Source organism: Pogona vitticeps, chromosome 1 (assembly GCF_051106095.1).
Source record: "Pogona vitticeps strain Pit_001003342236 chromosome 1, PviZW2.1, whole genome shotgun sequence".
NCBI lineage: Eukaryota > Metazoa > Chordata > Lepidosauria > Squamata > Agamidae > Pogona > Pogona vitticeps.
In genome coordinates, this window is record NC_135783.1 from 49303702 (window position 1) to 49326063 (window position 22362).

At 41.4% G+C, this 22362-nt stretch overlaps 1 protein-coding gene across 19 annotated transcripts in view; it reads right to left on the bottom strand.

Moving 5' to 3' along the window:
- Positions 1 to 12021, bottom strand: part of LTBP1 (latent transforming growth factor beta binding protein 1) — a 298040-nt gene extending 286019 nt beyond the window's left edge. For 6 of the 19 annotated variants that reach the window (XM_078383062.1, XM_072992314.2, XM_078383060.1 and 3 more), the window contains exons 1-2: positions 11006 to 11608; positions 6791 to 6861 (exon numbers count right to left, since the gene is read on the bottom strand). In XM_078383062.1, the coding sequence (XP_078239188.1) occupies positions 6791 to 6861; positions 11006 to 11493 (559 nt within the window). In that variant the 5' untranslated portion in view covers positions 11494 to 11608. Of the gene's footprint in view, positions 1 to 6790; positions 6862 to 11005; positions 11611 to 11885 lie in introns of those variants that run through there. The other 13 variants (XM_072992277.2, XM_078383061.1, XM_072992275.2 and 10 more) reach the window with 5 other exon arrangements.
- Between the last annotated feature and the right edge of the window lie 10341 nt (positions 12022 to 22362).

Here is a 22362-nt window from a genome sequence, read left to right on the forward strand (position 1 = left end):
ACTGTCCAGCAAAGATCCTCCATAGGGCAGCCATTTTCGCTGCCTGTCTTGCGAGGAATCCGTCCCAGAAAACAGCGGGGAGCCATTTTGTTTACCCGGTGGCCATTTTGAAACCGCCAATCAGCTGTTTTAAAATTGTCGTTTTGCGAAGAATCGGTTCCCGAAGCAGGGAACTGATCATTGCAAAGCGAAAAAATCCCATTTAGACCATCGTCGTAATGCGGTTTCGTCGTAATGTGGGGCAATCGTAAAGTGAGGCACCACTGTACATCACAATTTAAACAAACAGGAATTCCTGTTTGTTTAAATTGTTTATTTTCAAAAAACTACATTTAACAAGCAATATATTGCTTTATTTTAAGAATAATATTTCTATTTTGGGAGGGGCTGTGTGCTAGTCTAATAACACAATCTTGTGGAACAATTGGTAGGACACTACATGATAAGGAGCCAGACTGTAGAAAGGGACCTTTATAAGAGACCAATAATACAGGAAGGATTTGTGTGAAATATACAAAATCACGATATTGTAAAGAACATAAAATCTGCACAGGTGGCCATGAAAATAAATAAATAATTTTTTCCAATGTTTATGTTTTCTCTGCACCATACACACAGACCTCAAGTCCTAGCATGATGAAGATATGCACAGATCAAATCTAGCTTCTATGTATTAATGTTTAGGGATATGTGGCCTTGGGCAAGCTGCCTAGTCCCAGAGTGTCCCCAGAAGATGGCAAATGGCAAACTATTTCTGAGTTGTTCACCTAGAAAACCATGAACTTATCTAATAGCACACAATTACTGTATTATTATTAATAAAAGTATTACCCACCGTAGCCTTTGGATGGCGTACAAGGACCACAAAACTGACTACCATCTGACTATCAAGTAATCAACATGCATCCATTCTTTTCCATGTACAAACTCATTAAGGACTATGATACCCGATATAGGTACTTACTCTTCTTCAGACAAGGCCATCTGAAGCCAGTTCCAGGAAATTTCACCCTACAGTTTTACACTAGTCAGGGGCTTCTACACTTTCAACAGAAGAGGAAAGCACTGCCAATTAAGGTGAGTATTGTCTTATCAAGCTATATCCAACATACTACAGCTTCAGTTTATTCCTCTTAAAACACAGGTGTCAAAAGCAAGGCCCGCGGGCCAAATCCGGCCCCCCAGACCTTGACTGATGGCCCGCGGAGCCGCCGCCAGCCTTGCAGCCTCCCCCCCTTTTTTTTTCAATGAATTTACTCCGTGCCTGCACGGAGTAAATTCATTGGAAAAAATGGCTCAAGTTAACAAGGCTACGTCCTCCTTCCGATTGGCTGTGGCGCTGTCACTCCTTTCATCTCCCTCCGCCCCCCGCTCCCCCTCCCTCCCGTGCCTGTTCCTCGCTCGCTCTCGGCCTGAGGCGAGAGCCGTTCCCAAGGCCGCGCAAGGAGGGGGCTCCGCGCCGCCTCTGTCGCCCCTGAGGGGAAGGGAAGGGGAGCGGTGGGAGTTCCTGGCTGGGCTCCGAGGCGGAGGGAGGAGATGCTGGGGGGACGCGGGAGGCAGCGGCCAGCGCGGCCCTGAGGAGAGGGAGAGAAGAGGGAACGTGGAGCGATGCGCCGGCCCGGTTGGGTAACGTCGGAGGCGGCCGTTCGACCCAGCCGCGGAGAGAAGGGAGGGAGGGCTAGCTGGTTGCTCGCTTCCCTTCCCTTCCCTGACGTTCCGTTCTCTCTCTTGCTCGATTGGAATGCCTGAGGATTTGAAAGGACCGAAGAATGCGGGTTTTTTGCGAGATCCAAGCAGAGTTGCATATACTAAATAACTCTCTCTCTCTCACACACACACACACACACACACACACACGCTCTCTTCCTTCCTGCATCTCTCTCACACACAGAAACACACACACACACACAGAGACCCCGGCACTTTCTCTTCCTTCACACACACACACACACACGTTCTCTTCCTGTATCTCTCTTTCTCACACACACACACACACACACACACACACACAGAGGCACTTTCTCTTCCTTCACACACACACACACACACACACACACACACACACACACACACACACACACACACACACACACACACACACACACACACACACACACACACACACACACACATTCTCTTCCTTCCTTTTCCCACCAAGTCGGATGGGGTCCTTGCAAGGCCATCAGTACAGATACAACCGGCCCTTTGATGGGGACCAAACTGCTGATGCGGCCCCCGATGAATTTGAGTTTGACACCCCTGTCTTAAAACAACAATGTCATTATTCTTTCATGCTACAATGAAGAGTTTCCATTCCAGCACCGGGGATGGATACTGGGAATGTGGAAACTCTTTTTGCCATCTGGAAAAACCACATGCAATTGGTGTTACATCTTGTGACAACAGCATGAGAAGGATATCATACAGCAGATGTTTCAGTCCTGTAAAAATAACAACTTAAGTGGCTTCTTAATTGAACATATAACAGATTGCAATGATATACTGTACATAGATTTCCTGTTTTTCAGCTTTCGTCACATAAATTTTTAATGCTGGTCATTTTCATGTGGTAAATATGTCTTACGAATGCATAGCTACAAAGAATTTACCACATCCTGGTGAAGTTTTATTTTCCATTCGGCCTCCAGGATATGGTGAATAACAAACCTCATTAAAAAAGAAAAAAGCACACCACATGAAAGTTATATGCCCCCATGGTGGCACTGCTATGTCAAAAATGACACCAGAATATAATATAAAAGAAGTGGTCTTCATACAGTCCTCTAACATGTAGGTTCAATGTGTGAAACTCATTGTTTGTTTGTTTTTTGTAATGGAAGTCACAGGATCCCCTAGCTAACGTGGCTGGTGGCCATGCTCACTGGGAGATTCTGGGAGCTGTAGAATGGCAATGTAAACAGCATCTCTCTGGCCCAGGTGCTCAACATCTACACATTCTGCAAAATATCTACAAAAAGAAGTCTATAGTAAACAAGTTCAGCAATATGCATGGAGGTTCTCCTTTACAAACATTTCACAGAGGAAGAGTGAGATTGTACAATCCATTCTTCTGTCTGCATCTTGAACTTTTTTAAGGAGAGGAAAGTATAAATAGGGCTAAAGTTGGCTAGACTGCAATTTGTCCTAAAGCTTAAAATCCACCTTCCCAACTTTCAATATGGACACTAATCTAATTCAAATTCATTTTTAGGATGCTGTCTCTAGTAAACTCTAGTAGCAATAATTAAAATTCTGTGTTTGGTAAAGAATATAAAACAAGCCAGTTTTATTAGTATTTTACTAGAAACTGTCCAGCCATGAAAAATAGGATGAGGCAGTATTACAGTATTTGCAAAACCAATGTAACTCATTAGTGGGTTTTGCAGCTGCAGACAAAGAAGGAACACCGCGAAATAGGTTCTGACATAAAAGCCCCTGAAGAAGGAAATGATGGAAAGTTTAAGCTACCAGCCCACACTGTACAAAATTAAACATTCAATACAAACTTTAGCTCAGGTCTCAAAAATTAGCATAAATATGCCAATAAGTTGCTATAACAACAAAAGCATCAGGAGCAGAATTGCAGACCCATTAAATTACTGTTTGTCACTCATCAAAGATGGGTTATGTGTAGCCCAGAACGTCCTTGGTAAAAGCATTATATATATTTATACTTCCGTGCACATACCAGAAGTCAGACATTATATCCAGAAGTTATTAGATTTGTTTCCATTTGTAAATGCCAAAGCATTTACTTTGGGCAATGCAAAGTGAAGGTCTGTGTGGGACATCTGGAGGCCAGGCCCATGAGCAGCAGGCACAAACTAAAAGAGAATCTCATGGTAGCCAAATGGGGCACAGACATCAGGTAATTTTCCACAGCTGCCCCATAACTGCCCTATGTATAGGGCTCTGTGTGTATTATGAGTCCATGAAAATAAATACAATATTCAGCATTGGGAATAAATTGCTCTGAGGGCCTCAACTTAACTTTTATGCAGAAGAATATAAAACATAGCAAAAATGTTTTCATGACTTGAAAGACAAGCTTGAAATATGAGGTCTGATGAACATTTCTCAAAAGTGTGTTTGGGGAAGAAGACAAGAAGTCTAGGATTCCAGTGTGGTGAGGGTGGAGCTCCATCGCCATGCATGGTTCCTTGCCCTTTCCTAAGGCCAGCAGAATACAAAATACAACAAATCTGCAAATCTATACAGATTGCTGAGCTCAATACTGTATTCCTCATCTAGAAGTTGGGCTATTGTTCAGCATTTTCATCTTTTTTCCTAAAGACAGTGTGGATGTGCTTGGATATAATTTAGTATAACTGTGCAATATTGTGCCTGACCTTGAGCACCATAGGCATTCCTTACAAAATATTCAATTAGTGGCCAAAATCCTATTAAAAGTACTATATGGGGAATTCTGCAAGCTGTTTTTCAGTTTTTTAGGCCATCTGACACCTGCATGTGTAACTGAGCACACCATCAAATGCCCAACCAAGATATGTCTGAGCACACGACAGACAGCTTGAATCACAACTGCAATAGGATTGACTGTTTTTAATTAATCTCAGGGCACAACTAGATCATGACATACTTTACTTCTCATGTTGGTGTTACTCCACTTGAAACTGATGTAATTTTTTCGCAAGTACAAGACATATTCTTTAGCTTGCACTTTTTCAGGGATCATTTGGTTTACTTCTAAACCGCAAGGGGTGATTTATTTGGAATCAATTTAAGAAACAGACTTTTTCATCCTTTCCCAGTCTGTGTTATCGCCTCCATTCTAAATTCTCATTTGCGGCATGTCCCAGGATGGTATATTCATGGAAGACACAGCAAGACATTCCCCCTTCAGAAACATGGCTGATGTCCTTGCGAATATTTTTTAAATTGTTTCCAAATTAGCACTGTATCACATAATCATTTCAGCACTGAGACACCTTAGCTTGCTTTTTAGTTGTTTACTTTATTCCAGTGGTTAGTTTGTGCCATTTCTTAATACAGTCAAAATGTCCATGTTGCAAGATGTTGCAAAACAATAACTGAAAACAATATTTAAAAGACAAACACATCAAAAAAACACACAAAGTGCAGCATTTTGTAATGGTGAGCAATGGCAAAAACAAAACAAAACACCACCACCTTTGAGGCTGCTATCAAATACATCTCTAGAGACAACTCGATTGTGAGTCGATTCCAAAGGGTGGGTGCCACAGCTGAAAAGACCTAACTTCTAGATGTTTTTTCCTGGCCTTCTTTGGCATGGTCCCCCAGAGGAGCTTTGCCTGGGCAGACCTGGTGGCATGAACAGATATTCCTATCTATTTACAGGCCCACAGTATTACTACAGTAGCAATGAAAGAAATGAAATCCCTTCCTACACATTCATCCAGCAAAGAGCCCAGTGGCAGAGGGAAGGAGTGTTCTTTCTGTCCACAGGTAGCCCACCATGTCTCTGTCCTAAGGACAGCACATAAACCTCTTGAACAGAACAAAGGAAGGCTGGCAACAGTAGGATGGAGCAACTGATGCCTTCACTGCCTTCCCACTTTTTTTGGATCCTGGACTTGGACTCCGTATCAAATACATAAAAATGGCAGGTGAGCAGAAAAGGGACAGTGTGATGAGCGCTTTGGTTAGCAGCACACTTAGCTTGTGTGCCAGACGTCCAGGAAGCAACCCCCCCCATTCCGTTTTTCCATTACAAAAACACACCAAGCTGGTGACTGAGGTATCACATAGCCTGTGTCTACACTGCCATCCAAGGTGCTTGGCTTCCACTCTGGATGGACTGAACAGCACAGACCTACTATAAAACTCCAGGGGGCTAGTGATAAAGGGACAAAACAATGTTAATTTTAGTACCAGCTCACTATATATTGATGACGGAAGCAGATAAGGCAACATTCTAGTAGGCAGGGAGCGCTTGCTTCTGACCTAAATTTTTTTAAAACTGCTCCGTTAGGTAAAAATGCTTTTTGAGAGGGTTTTTTTATGTTGTTGGCAAATAATATCTGGGGGCTAATTTACAGATCTGCCATAATACCACATTCTTTATGAGTGATTAAATTCCCTAAACCCAGGTAGCAGAAGCACTCAGGTCACAAGAGAGAAAGGCTTGCTTTTATACAGGCGAATCCTGCCCCCACAGAAGATGGACTTTAAAACAGGATAGTTTGTAGATCTTCATTGGTCAAACAGACTCATTGTCAGTGCAGACCTGTATCCTGAATTTTCCCTCTCATGAAACAATCCATAGCTTAAAATTATTAGTCATAAAATGGTAGAACCCTTAATCTCAAATGAGATAACACTGTTAAATCCTGAAAAGGGGGGGGGAATGAATTCATGGCACAAACAGATCTGAGTTTGTCATCTTATAAAGGTAAAGGTTCCCCTTGACATTTAGTACAGCCGTGTCCAACTCTAGGGGGCGGTGCTCATCCCCGTTTCCAAGCCATAGTGCAACTGTGGTCACGTGGTCAGCACGACTAGACACGGGATGCTGTTACCTTCCCACTGAAGTGGTACCTATTTATCTATTCGCATTTTTACATGCTTTTGAACTGCTAGGTTGGCAGGGTTGTCATCTTATACAGGATTTAAATTGCCTTACTTTGCCCACACGGAGGCATTTTCTAGTGACAAATATATGCTTAGTACCACATCTCAGGTTGTTAATTGACGTTGCCCTGACAAGGGGAGGATTGAAAAAGGGTGGAAATGCCCACCACAGGAAAAAAAAAAAAAGATTACAGTGTACATGACCATGGTTACTCACGTTTGGTACACCTCTGAGAGCCAGGTGCTTTGCTCCAACCATGACAGCACTGACCTCCACAGACATTCACCCTGAAACAACAGCAAACAAAGGATCAACTGCCAGCTGCAGCACTTTCTAATAAACCAGCTGCAATTCAACAGCACATTTTTCCCCCACAGGGATTTGAGAGGTCTTGCAAAAGAACTGTCCCTCAGTTCCAAGCAGGGATAAGTAAGGAAGAGCTGAAAAGGAAGACATAACACATTAAAGGAGGCCCGACCCCAGACAACAGCTCACTAGAGTGAACTCTACAAGCTGGCAAGAAGAAGAGAATTTAAAGCCTGCAGGGAGGGCGGGAGGGCAATTAGAAGTATTCTAAATGAGAATAGGCACTCATTGTTCTTTTAACATTCCAGTCTCAAGCTCCTAACTGAAGAAAATAGTCTTCCCTGGCTTGTTGTACTTCCTAATAGGGAGGGGAGCATTTCTTTATCTGTGGTTACCTCACTTGCCTTACATGTGACCTAGAGGCACATCCCTTTTGGCTGCATATGCATGTGAAAGAGTGCAGACATCCAAATGTCTCTTCTGTTTACATTCTCATCACCTTCCCAAAGACTAAAACCCTGGAGCTAAGCCTCTCTAACCACAGCATGAGAGGCTGCTAAATCTTTTCTGCTGGGACAAGGGGAAAAAGAAACAAAGGTATAAAGAACAGGAACCAGGACTGCTAGGGGAGCAGGGTCATCTCCACCACCCCACATTATGAGATTCATTAACATGGAGCAGGCAATTGTGGCCCATCCAGCATTCTCCCAAGGGTTATGTTAGTCAGACAGGTAGGGATTCTATTCAAACAACATCTGGAGGGCCACACACCTCCCTCCTGCACTGGATGGAAGCACGTGGTAGGTTTTTTCCCCCCAGTCATGATGGACTCTGGTTGGATTTCTTGCCTCAGTCACCAAGTTCCTTGGGCCATTTTTTGATGGGATCCCATCCACACAAGCCATTTTTGCTGAGTGGCTCTTAAAACTTTAGTACTTATCCAGAAAGAACAATCCCTCATGGCAATTTGCTGCTGAAACATCTTACTCCTCCAATGACCTCTCTATAAATTTACAACTTGGTTCACCTTCTAGAATGCCTCTCAGTCCCTTGCTTCCAAGGATGAGAGGAAGCTTAAGAATGTATTTCTATGAACTTAAGAGCATAGTTCCACTGCACAGTCAAAGCTACTTGATACGACTTTTAACAGTTACAGTTCCATCCTACAAAATTATAGGGTTTTTATTTTTAGTGAAGAACTTAGATTTCTGTACTATAGAGCTCTACTGCTATGGTTTGGGGGAAAGGAGCTGTCTATTACGAATCCTAAATAACTCACCAACCTACACATCCCAAGATTCCTTACAACAGAGCCATAACTTCGACAGTTCTATTCTACAACCATGTAGTCTAAATTCACTCTTAGCCCTCTGAGAATACAAAATGCAGGTATGAGGTGGCAACAAGCCTGAAAACAAATATTACTAAGCAGCTATTGCAGAAGACAGTCTCATCTAGCAGGAACATGAGCAAAAATACAGTACTACAATAACCAGTGTTTAATCTATAGCATTCTCACTAAGGCTTTGTTCTGTTTTTGATGTTAAAGCTCAAGTAAGGAATGTGTGAAATAATAGCAAAAAGGATCACTTTAATTAAACATGAATGTTTCACTAAAAACCTTAAACAGATGTTAAATAAGGAACCTGAAGACAGAGACCATAAGGTTTTGAATAATTCCTTTTTTGTCTAATTCCCAATGGCTATGGAAGCTGAAGGAAGTGTAGTCCAACTAAGTAACTTTCTGAAGTTCTAAATATGAGTTCCACAAAAGGCAAATGCTAGAGTTCCTGTGTTAAGTTTCATTCTTAAAAAATGTATTACAAAAATATTCCCAATTAATCAGGGAACAGATCTTGTTTAAATAATTCATTACTTTTAACACATCCACTTCCAAAATTAGTATCATTTTAAAAGAGGCTTCCATCCCTCTCTCACACACAGAATTCAGTATCTTTTGTGAAATGGGCCAAATATAATCCAGGAAGTAAACTACCTGAAAAAAATGAAGTATATTTCTTTTCCTTCAAAAGTACTGCTCATTCATTCGTGGACAAAAATAGATATATTTAATCAGTCACTTAACTGAATCAGCAATTAAAGTTTGGTAATCTAATTTAAACTTGTTTCATTTCTCCAAGTGTTATTGTTATTTCTGGAAGATATGTATTCTCTAGTAATCAATCAAATATTGCAACAATAATGTAAAGCATCATTCTTTGATGCTATTATTTTTCAGTGGTAACAGATATTTGAATGCTTGTGTTTGCCCTCTTTCCAGGTACTACCAGGTTTTTTTTTTCTGTGTAAGGGTGGCAACTACACCAATCTCCACACAATACTGACAAACCATACACAACACTTAACTGAGAAGGAAGGTATCAGATGACTATTCAGTCAGCCTTAAAAAGATAGAGGGAATTACCAAAATGTGCCCACCTTGAGGCAAGCCTCATTGCATACTGTTATGTAAGTCTCACCTAACAACTGACTTCAAATTTAAGAAAAGTTCTTTTATCATCACCAATTTCAAAGATTAAATAACACCTTGGACCTCACTTTACAGAAGTCCTGCATCTTCCAGATGTTTTCACCTAAAGCTCAGTGGTATCCTTACCTAAGGGCAGCCATGGCAAATAGTAAAAGAATGAGGAAGTCCTTGTCTGAAACATCTGGAGGGCCAAAGATTCTGCAACAACCCTCCAGAGACCAATACCAACTCCAGATTTAAGGCTGACCTCCTGGGCTCCCTGCTATCTCAGGAGGCTTGTCTGACACTGGTGATGGACAGCAGCAAAATTCCAGTGAGTTAAGTCTGGGTGCCATTTTAATTTCCCACAATGCCCCAAAGTAATACATAAGGGCCTTGTCAGAGATTTTAAAAGCAGCTTATCCTAGAATACGAGGCTAGGAAAAATATTCTAAAGAGGCGAACAAAGGGACAAGATAGTAATGGACCATGCTAGTACTTCAGCATTTGTCAAGGCATTTGACAAATACCAAAGATGTCACAAATATCATTTCTTAATTGTCTGAATGCATAACAGGATAATTTCTCAACTCACAAAATTTGCAAACTGTTTTGTGATTGGTCTTCAGACCTGAAGTACTGGATTTCTTTCATGTGTGACTTCAGAAGTGAAAGATGCCACTTCAGTCATAGTCTTTAGAATACTTAACTGCATCCGCTCACATCACAGGCTATCAATAAAGTTTGCTTCTGTCCTAAGAGTCATAATATCAGGTCTTCTCCTTCCCATCTCTGCTTTCATTCTCTTCCTCACCAATATGTCCTCTACCAAGTGTGGAAGACTCTAGGACAGCTGTGCAGGTTCATTTCGCCATCTATCCCGATTGCTTTGAAGATAAGCAGGTTCTTTTAAACATGGGCCAGATCTCAACAGATTTCACAGTGTGGACTGGCCCATATATTAGATGTGCTCAGTTGCTTGGGAGCACTACATCCCTCCTACTGTTGCAGGATTCTTAATTCCCATCAGACCCAGTCTCCCTGACTGAATGTTCAGAGATTAGGGAAGTTTCCATGCAACATCTGGAGGGTTACAGTCGCTCCATCCTAACAACAGAGAGACACTGGTCTACTCAAACACTCCCGAAAGAGGTATGTTTAAGGAACTAATCCAGAAAGGGACAAAGCGTTGCTGGACAGCAGCTCACCTTCCCCCATCATCTCCAGCCTGGCTACAATGTGTGAAGAGCTAAAGGGGAGAAGGAAGGACCAATCTGTCTGCTAGGCAGGCAAACAAAACTGCCCTACCTCAACATTTTGGGGTGAGTCTCTCTCTGTCTCTCTCTCTCACTCACTCACTCACACAGAGAGAGAGAGAGAGAGAGCCTCTGAGGACAAGGTTGTATCAAATGAGGGTCTACAGTGACAGACTGGCCCTTCCTTGTTCAGGCTCCGGGGAGTTTGTCAAAGGCAGAGATACAAGGAAGAGAAGTATTCTGGGACGCTGGGCATACATTTCATTAAAAAAAAACGCGAGGCCGAGGGAGCAGACTGGCGCGCTTTTTAAGTGGCCCGGGGGGGTGGGCTTAAGGTTGTGGGCACGCGGGGAAAGCGGCAGCACGCGCCCGCCCTCTCGCCCGCGCGCCTGGCCTTACCCTTGCAGATGGGGCTTGGGATGAACCTGCACGCTAGAGGTGCCGTTGCTCTGGCGCTGGAGCTGAAGTTTGGTTCGTGCGACCAGCTTGCCTGCCTTACTGAAGGAGGCGGCGGCTGCCGTGCGGCCGCTGGCAGGCTTGTGGTGCTGGAGCTGCACGGTGGGGCCCAAGCGAAGCTGCATGCTGGGACTGCCGGCTTTGCTCATCCTACGGGTCCGCTCCAAGGTGGTGGTGGTCGTCCGACTGCCGCCGCCGTTACTGCGCCGGGTGCCGCTGCTGCTGCTGTAACGAGTGTCCAGCAACTCCACGTTGAAGGTGCGCGGCGGCAGGCGCTGCCATCCGCTTTGCCGGCGGCCGCTCGGCGCGCCCGTCTCCTCCGGGCGCAGCACGTAGGTGACCGTCCGGTGGCTCCCCTTCTCGGAGGCTTCGAGAGCCGGGGACAAAAAGAGACAGGCACCGACCAGAAATGCCCACCTGACCCAAGCCATGTTTCCACAACAGAGTAGGAGGGAGAAACTCCCGGCGTCCGGCCAGCCAGGCGAGCTCACCAAGCGATCGGGGCGAACAAAAGAAACACCCCAAAGTTCCCGGTGGTGCAGCGACGACACGGGGGGAAAAAAATAAGGGGTGGATGCGATCCCTTTCGCTCGCGCTGCGCCTCTAGAGAGCAGCCCCAACTTTCCTTTTGTCCCCTCAAGAGATTCCCCCCTCCACACACAAAAAAAGTTTTAGATCCTTTCTCCCATTCGCCGCTTTCCAGAGGTCTCTCTTCCACCACCATGTGAGGCAAGTTCGGGGCGGGGGGGGGAGGAATTACTGCACTAAGAAAACATGGTTAGAGGAGACGAAAGCTGAAAAAGAAGAGCAATGCAGCTCCTACCAGGAAGAGAAGCGTGTTTTCAGTAACGAGGGCTTCTCTCTCTCTCTCTCTTTTCCCCTCCCCTCTAAAGTAAAAAAGATTTAAGCTGCAGCCGGAGTTGCTGGGGCTCTCTCTATACGCCTGGGTGAGAAATAACTTTTAAGGCAGTTCAGAAACTTGAAGAGGCGGAGGGAGATCGGAGAGTCTTTTTTAAAAAAGTTTCTCTGGGTGTGGGACTTGCCTTGAGTGTCAGGCCGGCCCAGCCAATCCCAGGCAGGCGTGACGTCGGGCAGCCGTTCCTAATTGGGAATGGCCAAAAACGGGGCTGGCCCCGCAAAGTCACCATCCAGTTTCAAAATGCAAAGTTATCGTTCTTCTGTCTTGAGGGGAACTCTTTTTCCCTCCGTCGCGATAGTCTTGATGAAAAGAGGAACCCGACAGTCAGTGGGCGTTATTGAGGGATGCTTTCGGTCGTTCAATTTTAATAAGCGTGAGACGGTTGGAAGATAAAACAGGGACCCCTCTTCCCCAGAATGCAGGGGCAGAAAGTATAAACCCATCTTGCCAGAACATTTAAAAACTGCTGTTATCCCATGCCACTGTTATTTTCTTCACAACTAACAAGCCCATCTCTCATCACAAGGCTCTAAGGTGAAAACTCTCTGTACTGTATGCCCTACATTAGCAGACGTGATTCCTCTACTAACTTCTTCCATTCTTTTTCCCCCCTCTTGAGGTTTAATTGCATCTTCAACCATCCCATCTTTTCTCTCTCCCTTCCAGTCTCTGCTCAGTGCTTGTTTCTTTTCTGTCCACTTGAAGAATGTTTGCAAAAGGACCCTAAAACAAACCTAGGCCTAATCACTGCATGTAACCAATGAACACTTAGAATGTGAAGCTGATGTTTCATCTCCATTTCATTCCATTTCTTTCTATGTTTGATAAAGTGGGAGTGTCCACAAAAGCTTACATTAAAAAATAATAGTCTTTAAGGTGCTACATGTTTCTGTCTTTTGCTTTGTTTTGCTTTGTTTCTTCAGATTTTGCCTGAAACATTTAAAATGTATCCCATTATCAGCAAATGATGCCTAAATGAGGGTTTGCAGTACTGTATTACTCTAGGTGTGTCTTCCTGAAAGGTACCTCTGACTGAGTTTGGTAAGGCTTACTCCCAGGTGCATAGTGATAGATAGATAGATAGATAGATAGATAGATAGATAGATAGATAGATAGATAGATAGATAGATAGATAGATAGATAGATAGATAGATAGATAGATAGATAGATAGATAGAACTAAAATTATAGGAGGTCAATAACTGTCAGGTAGTGATTAGAGAAGGTGTTAGTATTTAGAGATTATGCAGTTTTCTTAAAATGAAGAGTGTAACATGTAAGAAAAACTTAACATTGTCATTGAGGATGTGCATTGTATAGTGCATTCTCAGTTCTATTCTACGGCATGCAGTCATGTACTTCAACATGTTTTTATGTGCTGTCAAGTCACTTCTGAGTTACAGTGACTCTATGAATGAGCAACCTCCAAAATGTCCTGGCCTCAACTGCCCTTCTCAGCTCTTGTCAATTCAAGCCTGTCATTTCTTTAAGGAATCAGTCCATCTTGTATTTCATCTTCCTCTTTTCCTGTTGCCTTCAACCTTTTCCAGCATTATTGTCTTCTCCAGAGACTCCTGCCTTCTCATTATGTGCTCAGTAACACAGCCTCAGTTTTAAGATTTTTGCCTCCAGAGATAGTTCAAACTTGATTTGGTCTTTCTAGCTATCCAGGCTGTTAGCAAAGCTTTCCTCCAGTACTAGATTTCAAACGAACATTTTTTTTTTTCTTGTCAGCTTTCTTAACTGCCCAACTTTCAGATCCATACATGGTGATTGGAAATACAGTGGCTGCCTGGGCCAGGCTCAGCCTCCCGGCACTGGGCAGCCACCGCCCCATGTCCCATCCCCATAAGTAGGGATGTACGTAAGTCGAGGCACCACTGTACAAGTGTGTGGATTATCTTGATCTTGGTCCCCAGTGACACATACTTACACTTGATTATCTTTTCTAATACCTTCATTGCTGCCCTTCTGAGTCTCAGTCTTCTTTTGATTTTTTTTTTTTTTTGGCAGCAGTCTCCATTTAGATTGATGATTGAACCAAGGTACAGTAGTAACTCAGTCTATGAATGCCTAGGTTAACGTAATTTTCAGTTTACGAATGGAAATGCATTGAAAATAATGCCTCAAGTTTTTATTTTTATTTTTTTTTCAATACAAAGGTAGTTTCCCCAGGATGCATTGTGCCTGGAGATTTATAGCACCGCCCCCGTTCCTATGGCAAACCGCATTTTGGTTTACAAATTTTTCACATTATGTAACATCCCAGAGAACACATTAAATTCGTAAACTGAGGTACTACTGTGTACAAAATATCTAATTATTTAAATTTCTTAATTGTCAGCATTAAAGTTGTGTAGTTCATCTGTAGTCATGTTTTTGTGTTGTTGTTTTGTGTTTCTAACGTTCAACTGCAATCCTGCTTTGGCACTTTCTTCTCTCATTTTTGATAAAAGTCATTTCAAGTCATTGCTGCTTTCTGCCAGTAAGATGGTGTTGTCTGCATATCTTAAGTTATTTATGTTTCTTCCACCAATTTTCACTCCTCCTTCATCTGAATCTAGTCCAGCTTTCCCTATAGGTTTTATTTACAGATTACAGTGGACCCTCTACTTAAGGAATTAATCCGTATTGGAATGGTGGCTGCAAGTCGAAAAGTCTGGAAGTCGAATCTCCATTGACCTACAATGCACTGAAAATCGATTAATCCCATAACCAGTGGTTTTTATTCTATTTTTATTCCATTTTGTTTTTTTTCTGGTCTGTAAGTCGATTCTCTGGCTGCAAATCGAATCTAAATTTTGCAGCCAGAGAAGTCTGTAACTCGAAAAGTCTGTAAGTCGAGCCGTCTGTAAGTCGAGGGTCCACTGTAAACAGATTAGGGGATAAAATGCACTCTTGTCTGACACCTTTGCCTATAGGAAACCAGAGTATGTCTCTCCATATTCTGTCCTAACTGTATTTTTTTGCCCACAATACAAGTTCAGGACTTACAAGTCTTGAGGTACACATGATCCGCACAGTCAAAGGTTTTGCTGTAGTCTATAAAGCATAGATTGATGTTCACCTGAAATTCTTTGGTGCACCCAAATATTTGCAATATGATCTCCAGTGCCTCCTTCTGTTCAGAATCAGCTTGAACGTCAGGCATTTCTTGCTCCACAATCACTTTGCTTGCAAGGGAAATAAAAACATTAGTCCTATAGCTACTGCTGTCCTTGGCATCTCCTTTTTTAGGGATTAGAATGTCTGTTGAGTGTTTCCAATCTGTGAACTACTGTTTCATTTTCATATTTGCTGACAAATTCTTGTTAGGATTTTGATCGATTCAGTCTCTGTGGCTTGAAACGTAGGCAACTATAAAAACAACAGAATAATCTGAAATTTGGATTTATTGCAGGATGCCAGGAAGTTACTGAACTGCAACAGAGAACAAAGAAGTACTAAAACAAGTGTATAAAGAAGCCACAGAAGATATAATAGCAGAAGTATAGAATGTTGTGTATTGTGAAATAAAAAGTATAGATGGTTATCCTTTACATTTGAGGTAAAATAAAGGGTAAAAGACTTATTGGCTAAGGCACAAAGGAGACTGATTTGGATACAATACTATATTATTTACAGTCACTGCATCCAAAGTTAAAAGCCATGATCACATTGAGCCTCCATTAAGAGAGAAACAAGAAGAATTATTATTGAGATATTATTAGAGGATGTAAAACTGATCAGCAGTATAACAAAGGAAGTTCAGAAAAACCTTTATTGAACCCCAAAGGATGATTTCAGTATACAATTTCAACAGGTCCTCTGCACAGATCTGCAGTTCTCAGAATACTTGGAGAGAAAGAAAGAAAATTAAATTGGAGCAGCAGTTGTGCAAAGAGAACTCGGAGTGAGAGAATCATACCCAGCAGTCATGCAAAATACTGCTGTGAACAAGCTCTATGCTGGTACATGTAGCCCATTTGTTCCCTTTCGGTTTTTCCTGCTGATACAAGATGTTTAAATAGTCAGAAATAGAAAGCTAAGTGTAGCATCTGAAATTGTAGTGGGGCCCTCACCACTCTGGTCCATGCGCTTGTAATCTTGAAATTAGACCACGGTAATGTGCTCTATGTGGGGCTACCTTTGAGATTGATGTGGAAGCTTCAAATGGTGCAGAATGAGGCGGCCAGACTCCTTAGTGGGATGAGAAAACATCAGCATATCTCCCCCACTCTGGCTGCCTTGCATTGGCTGCCCATTCGTTTCCGCATTGATTTCAAAGTGTTAATGATGACATACAAAGCCCTAAATGGTTTATGACCTCAATACCTGGCAGAACGCCTTCTCCCACCTAGATCTACCCGAATCAACCGATATAGCCAGCAGGGATGGCTGAGGGGCCTAACGCCGAGGGAGCCCGGAAAGAAAGAACAAGAAACCAGGCCTTCTTGGCAGTGGCCCCTCGACTCTAGAACAGCCTTCCATCAGAGATTTGCCTGGCTCCCTCGCTGGGTGTTTTTAAGAGCCAATTAAAAACTTGGCTCTTTAGGCAGGCCTTCCCTCCTGTCAATACTTGATTTTATTTTTTTATTTAACTTTCTGTTTATACTTTTCCATCTGGAATAATACTAATATTATTGATTTAAATTGTTGTTTTATTGTTATTAGGATGTTTTACTGTAAACTGCCCAGAGGAGACATTGTCTAAATGGGCGGGATAAAAAGTCTAATAAACAAACAAACCTGGGATCCTAGTTTGTTGTGGCCTTTATGAACCAGGATTATAAAAATGGAGTAGTTAATGGCTTGCAAATCCTGTTTCGTGTAGGATGCAGCAATCCAGTATCCCAAATTGGACATCATGATAAGTTGTCAATTTGTAGTGAGAAGAGTCAAGTGAAAGCAAACGATGTGCATTAACACAGCTCATTCGTGTCTTGCTGTTTTGTGCAAACATGGCCATAAAGTTTGAAGGTGCTTTAAAAATAAGGTAGTCTTGTTCTATTTTAAAGTTGTATTGTGGTGTAAACTTTAATGAACTATACTTCTCTGATTCAGGATCACTAATCTACAAAAACAAAAAACTAACTAACCAACTAACTAACAACTTCTCTTGGGAAGTCATTACTGTGTAAATATAGTGAGGATTCCAGCATTATTCTCAGAAAAACACATTACAAGAATAGGATTACATAATGCCCTTGACCAGGGCAGGAATGAGTCATGATAGCAACAAATTCAGTGTAGTGGTAAGGGAGTGCTCTCTCAGTGATAGAAAGGATTCTCCATCCTATCAGTAAACTTGATCCTGGAAATCCATGGCCTAAACTTTTCTTGCCCAGTTTTTCTTTGAGACAATAAGTCTTCAGGAGATAGCGAGATGCACACAAACACAAACATATTTTCCCCAAAGTACTATACCACCTTTCCTGTGAGGAGCAAAAGGTCTGAACAAGATCCATGTGGCTTCAGTACATTGTCAATATAGCAATGCTCTTTTTAAAACATCTATTTATATTTGCACGGACTTTTAAATAGATGAACTGTACAAGGGTGGAGAGGTTTAAACATGGTATCTTTACATTTTCCAGAACTCTTTTCACTTTGCAATGGGACTGTCCCATACAAAGAACAGAGTAGCTGTGTATGTGCACTGCTGGAAGCCTCTGTAAAATACCATTAATTCTACACTGAAAAACCATCAGGCCTAGTTAAAATAGAACTAACTAAAGAAAAAAAAATGCATTTTTACTAAGGTCTTTATGTACTCTTGTATACACACTTACTTGTAAGAAAGACCATCTCCCAGAAGTTACCTATAGCAGAAAGTGTATAATGACACTAACCTGCTTTCTACAAATAGCAGGTTAATTTTATCGTGACCATGGCAGGGGAAAAATGTGAACTCTCCCTGTTCACCCAGCAGTCCCTTTGCTGTCTCTTCTGCTCTTATTTGCATTTTTAAGGGGAGGGGGGAGAAAACCTTGTACATGCCTTTGCCTTAACAGTTATAACTATAGTTAACTATTGCTGCATTCACAGGGTGTCGGACTAGACTAGAGGATTATCAAGGCATCTTCAAACCCTACAATTCTATCTCTGTCTCTATAAAGTTAACAGGGAGAAAAAATGCTGGACTAGTAATTTCCCTGTAATGGTAGTTTTGTGTGGATTTATTAATGTTCATGTAGGAGCATTCGGTCATGTGAGCTCCCCATTATAATCTAGGGTGGTACTAAGCAAACCTAGGTTTTACCTTTCCCCTAGGTTCCTGGTATAGCAATGCACAGCAGCATGGCAAACAAGTGTTCTTATCACAAGTTAAAATGTTATGAACATGGATGAAGTAAGCCTGCAAGCCTTAAGCGTTGACTTGGGATTATACCTGGGAATTTCTACCATTTGTAATGCCAGTAGCTTTGTCTTGAGCCCTTTGACAAGACATATGGAAATCTTACTTTCTTGTTATGCTGCATCAATTAGTCCAATTATGCAGACAATGAGACATAAGAAGAGCCCTGCTGGATCAGGCCAAGGGTCCATCTAGTCCAGCTTCCTGTATCTCACAGTGGCCCCGCCAGATGCCTCTGGGAGCACACGAGACAGCTAGATACCTGTCTCCTGGCACCACTCCTCTACATCTGAAATGGGGACATACCACCCTGACATTTTGGAGTGAGGTCCCCTCCTCCAGATCATGAGCTACCCTTGAGTTTCAGGGTGCATCTATTCTATAAACCTGAAATAAGATTTAGATTATTATAATCATCATGGTGTGAGAGGGTGTACCCAAAGTTACAGTTGTTCTCAGAGTCTTTCACACCCATGTCAAATGACTGCAAGGCATGACAGACTTTTTGGCCAAGAGAAGGATGCAGACGACATCCTTCACTGGGACTCTACCCATGGCAGGCTCAGCCCCCAGTTAGGGCCATAATGACAAGTCTGCCAGTGACAGAACCAGAAGTGGCTCAAGAAAGGAAGTGGCAGGGTGTGAAGTTGAACTGTCCTGACCAGCCATAGGTCCTGACATCCCCTTGCCAAAAGAGGGTCTAGAATCCAGGGAGGATCCAGACCCATGACCAAGACCAGATTAAGACAAGGCTGTCAAGGAGTTCCAAATAGAGAGGGCTCTTTCCACATATATGTGATGTATTCTTTAAAAATGAATAAAATAATGAATAAATAATATCAAAATATGATAGCACAAAAATCTTACATATGAGCACATTTTCAGCCCTGCCTCCTTAATGAGATTCCCGTGCATTTTTAGTCCATTATTCAAAGTGTGCTGCTTATATACCACCCCACAGAGCTTTAAGCACACTCTGGATGGTTTACAATAAAATGATTCAGGCTACACATAACTGTCCGTATAATAATGCAAATTAATGCTCTAATCTTCCTTCCCCTTATCTCAACATAGTGAGATGGGGAGTTGGTCCCCAGAGACCCCGTTGTTTCCCCTTCCATGCTGCCCAGCTGGTTAATGTTGGAAGGAACTAACTGGAACAGTTCTATCAGCTGGGCAGTGGTTGGAGGTATGTGGATCCTTAGGTGACTGGAGAAGAGAGCTGCAAAACATTTTGAACTCAGCAGAGGTAAGGACTGAGCTGAAGAAAAAAGTCTGTTTTCATCTACAGTATGCGTCCAAATTGTAAGTGATTTTTTGTTTTGTTTTTTGTAGTTTTTTATAGTTACATTTTTAATTTTTTTTTAACTATAACATAAACATAAACATAAAATACATAAACCAAAATACAAATTAACTGTGTTCCCCACCACCATAGACAGGACCTCCTGCAATAATTCCTCCATTTATATTCTTCTCCAGAACTTCATTGATTTGGAGCTTTCCCTTTTACTCTTGTTAACACATATTCCAAAAATCTGCCCCATATATCATAAAAATTTTATCTCTCCTTTCTTAACCTTTAAATTACAAGTTAGCGTATCATTTATAGCTATATTCCATATTTCATTATACCATTCTTCCATTCGAAATTCAGATTTTGATTTCCATTGCCTAGCTATTATTAATCTAGCTGCTGTTAATAAATTAGTAATAAATCTTTAGTCATCTTATCATATTCTACATTTTCAAATATTGATAACAGAGCAATCTCAGGATTAAATTCTTTTTCACATATATCATTTAGTTAATTAAGAATTAGTTTCCAAAATCTTTGTACTTTTTCACATTCCCACCACATATGAAAGTATGTACCAATTTCCTTCTCACATTTCCAACAGACATTCGGATAACTAGCATTAATTTTATTCAATTTTATTGGTGTCAAATACCATCTTAAACCCAATTTGAAAAAAGTTCTCTTATTCTCACTGACATAAATCTTTAAACCCTCATTTTCCACATCTCCCTCCATTCTTCATCATTTATTCTTTTTCCTAAGTCTTGTTCCCACACTAACTTCAATCCTTCTTTCTCATTCTCTTCTTCTTCTAAGTCAAGCAGGAATTTATAAATTTTACTCACTGCTCCCTTTACTGAATCAGTCATCTGAATATCTTCATATGATAATAGAAATTGTTCATATTCCATATATTCTCTACCTTTATTATATTTCTTTACCCATTCATTAGTCCATCTTTCTAATTGCAAATAGTTCAACCATGAAATATTCTTATTCTGAATTATTTGTTCCATTTGATCTTTCGATCTCATTTTATACAACTAATCTTTTAATCTAATCACTTTTTTCTTTAAACAATTCCACATAAACTTTCATATTGACAGGAAAATTCTCTATTTCAGTGATTATTCCTAATGAAGAATTAAATGGACATAAATTGTGATTGTTTGTCTGATATGATTGTTTAATGAGCTGGTGTTTTAATCGTTGTATTTTGTAGCTGAATTTATTGTGTAACACGCACCAGCTGCATTTTTGCACACACTGAATACACACAAATTGGCCAATACACCCTGCAATTTATAGCTTCCTAGCTCTATTTTTTTCTGGGAAAGGCTCAATCCTTATCAGCACCCCCTCGTAAGACAGGGTCTTATATTAATTTTTGCTCCAAAAACGCATTAGGGCTTATTTTCAGGGGATGTTTTATTTTTTTCATGTACAACAATCTACATTTATTCAAATGCAGTCATGTCATCTTCTTCTGGTTGCTGCACAATGGTGGAGGGCAGGGTTTCACTTAACTGGGGCTCATTTTTGGGGTAGGCTTATATTATAAGCATCCTGAAAAATCATACTAGGGCTTATTTTCAGGTTAGGTCTTATTTTCAGGGAAACAGGATTTATTTATTTATTTATTTATTTATTTATTTATTTATTTATTTATTTATTTATTTATTTGATTTATACCCCGCCTATCTGGTCCAAAAGGACCACTCTATGTATCTGGCATGGAGACATTCCTGCTTGCACGTAGGCCCTACATATAATCAAGAACCCCAACAGGAGCCTCTTGGCTGCAGACTTATCACTTTCCACATGGAACAAGTGTCGATAGAAATGGGAGTGACTAGGGGCTACTTACTCTGTATGGTGAGCATATCCAACAGTGGTTCCCAACCTTGGGTCACAAGACATTCTTGGACTAAAACTCTCAGAAGCATTTGCCAGCACAGCTAGTGGTGAAGGCTTCTGAGAGTTGCAGTCCAAGAACGCCTGGGGACCTAAGGTTGGGAAGCACTACAGGAAACACCTGTATACTCCTAGTGTCAAATTTGAAAAGATGTAAGATAAAGAACAAGTTGTCTGGCGACAAAGAAGTAGGCATCAGATGTCCTTTTACAACAAATAACCTTTAGCAGGAAGGGGGAAATAATTAGTGCCAATTTAAGCTTTTTAGATAACTGCAGTATGGGTTGAGGGCGTGCAGTTTTTGCTGAAATCATAACTGAGAAAGGGTTAAAATTCCCTTTAAATAGTATGCAGGTCTGATTAAAACAAGAGGTCATTCCCCTCCTTTTTCTAGGATATTTAGTATGGGCTAGATTTGTCCTGATTTTTTTCTAGTACAGCCTAAGTATTTAATATAACGTGTAGGTTCACCCACACTGATAACCCCCCCCAATTCACTCTTGGCTTTGATCCAATGCGACGTCACAATTTTAAGAGGTAAGGGCACAAAATGAGGGCAGGAATGAGAGGAATGTTAGCTGCGCAGCTTTGTGTATGCAATTGGTGGCTAAACATCAATGAGAAAAAAAAATAACTTGTGAGTGTCCAGTAATTTGATATTACTAGCTTCATATCACATATATCATAGCATTATGTAACCGTATTTCAAACTTACATTGTTGTCATTGTGCCACTTCCCCATCCTTCCAGATCACATGAAATGAGGCCAAGGTCTGCATACCAGCTTTTGGTTACAGTGCTCCCTTCCCAAAATTCACCATGATCAAAAAT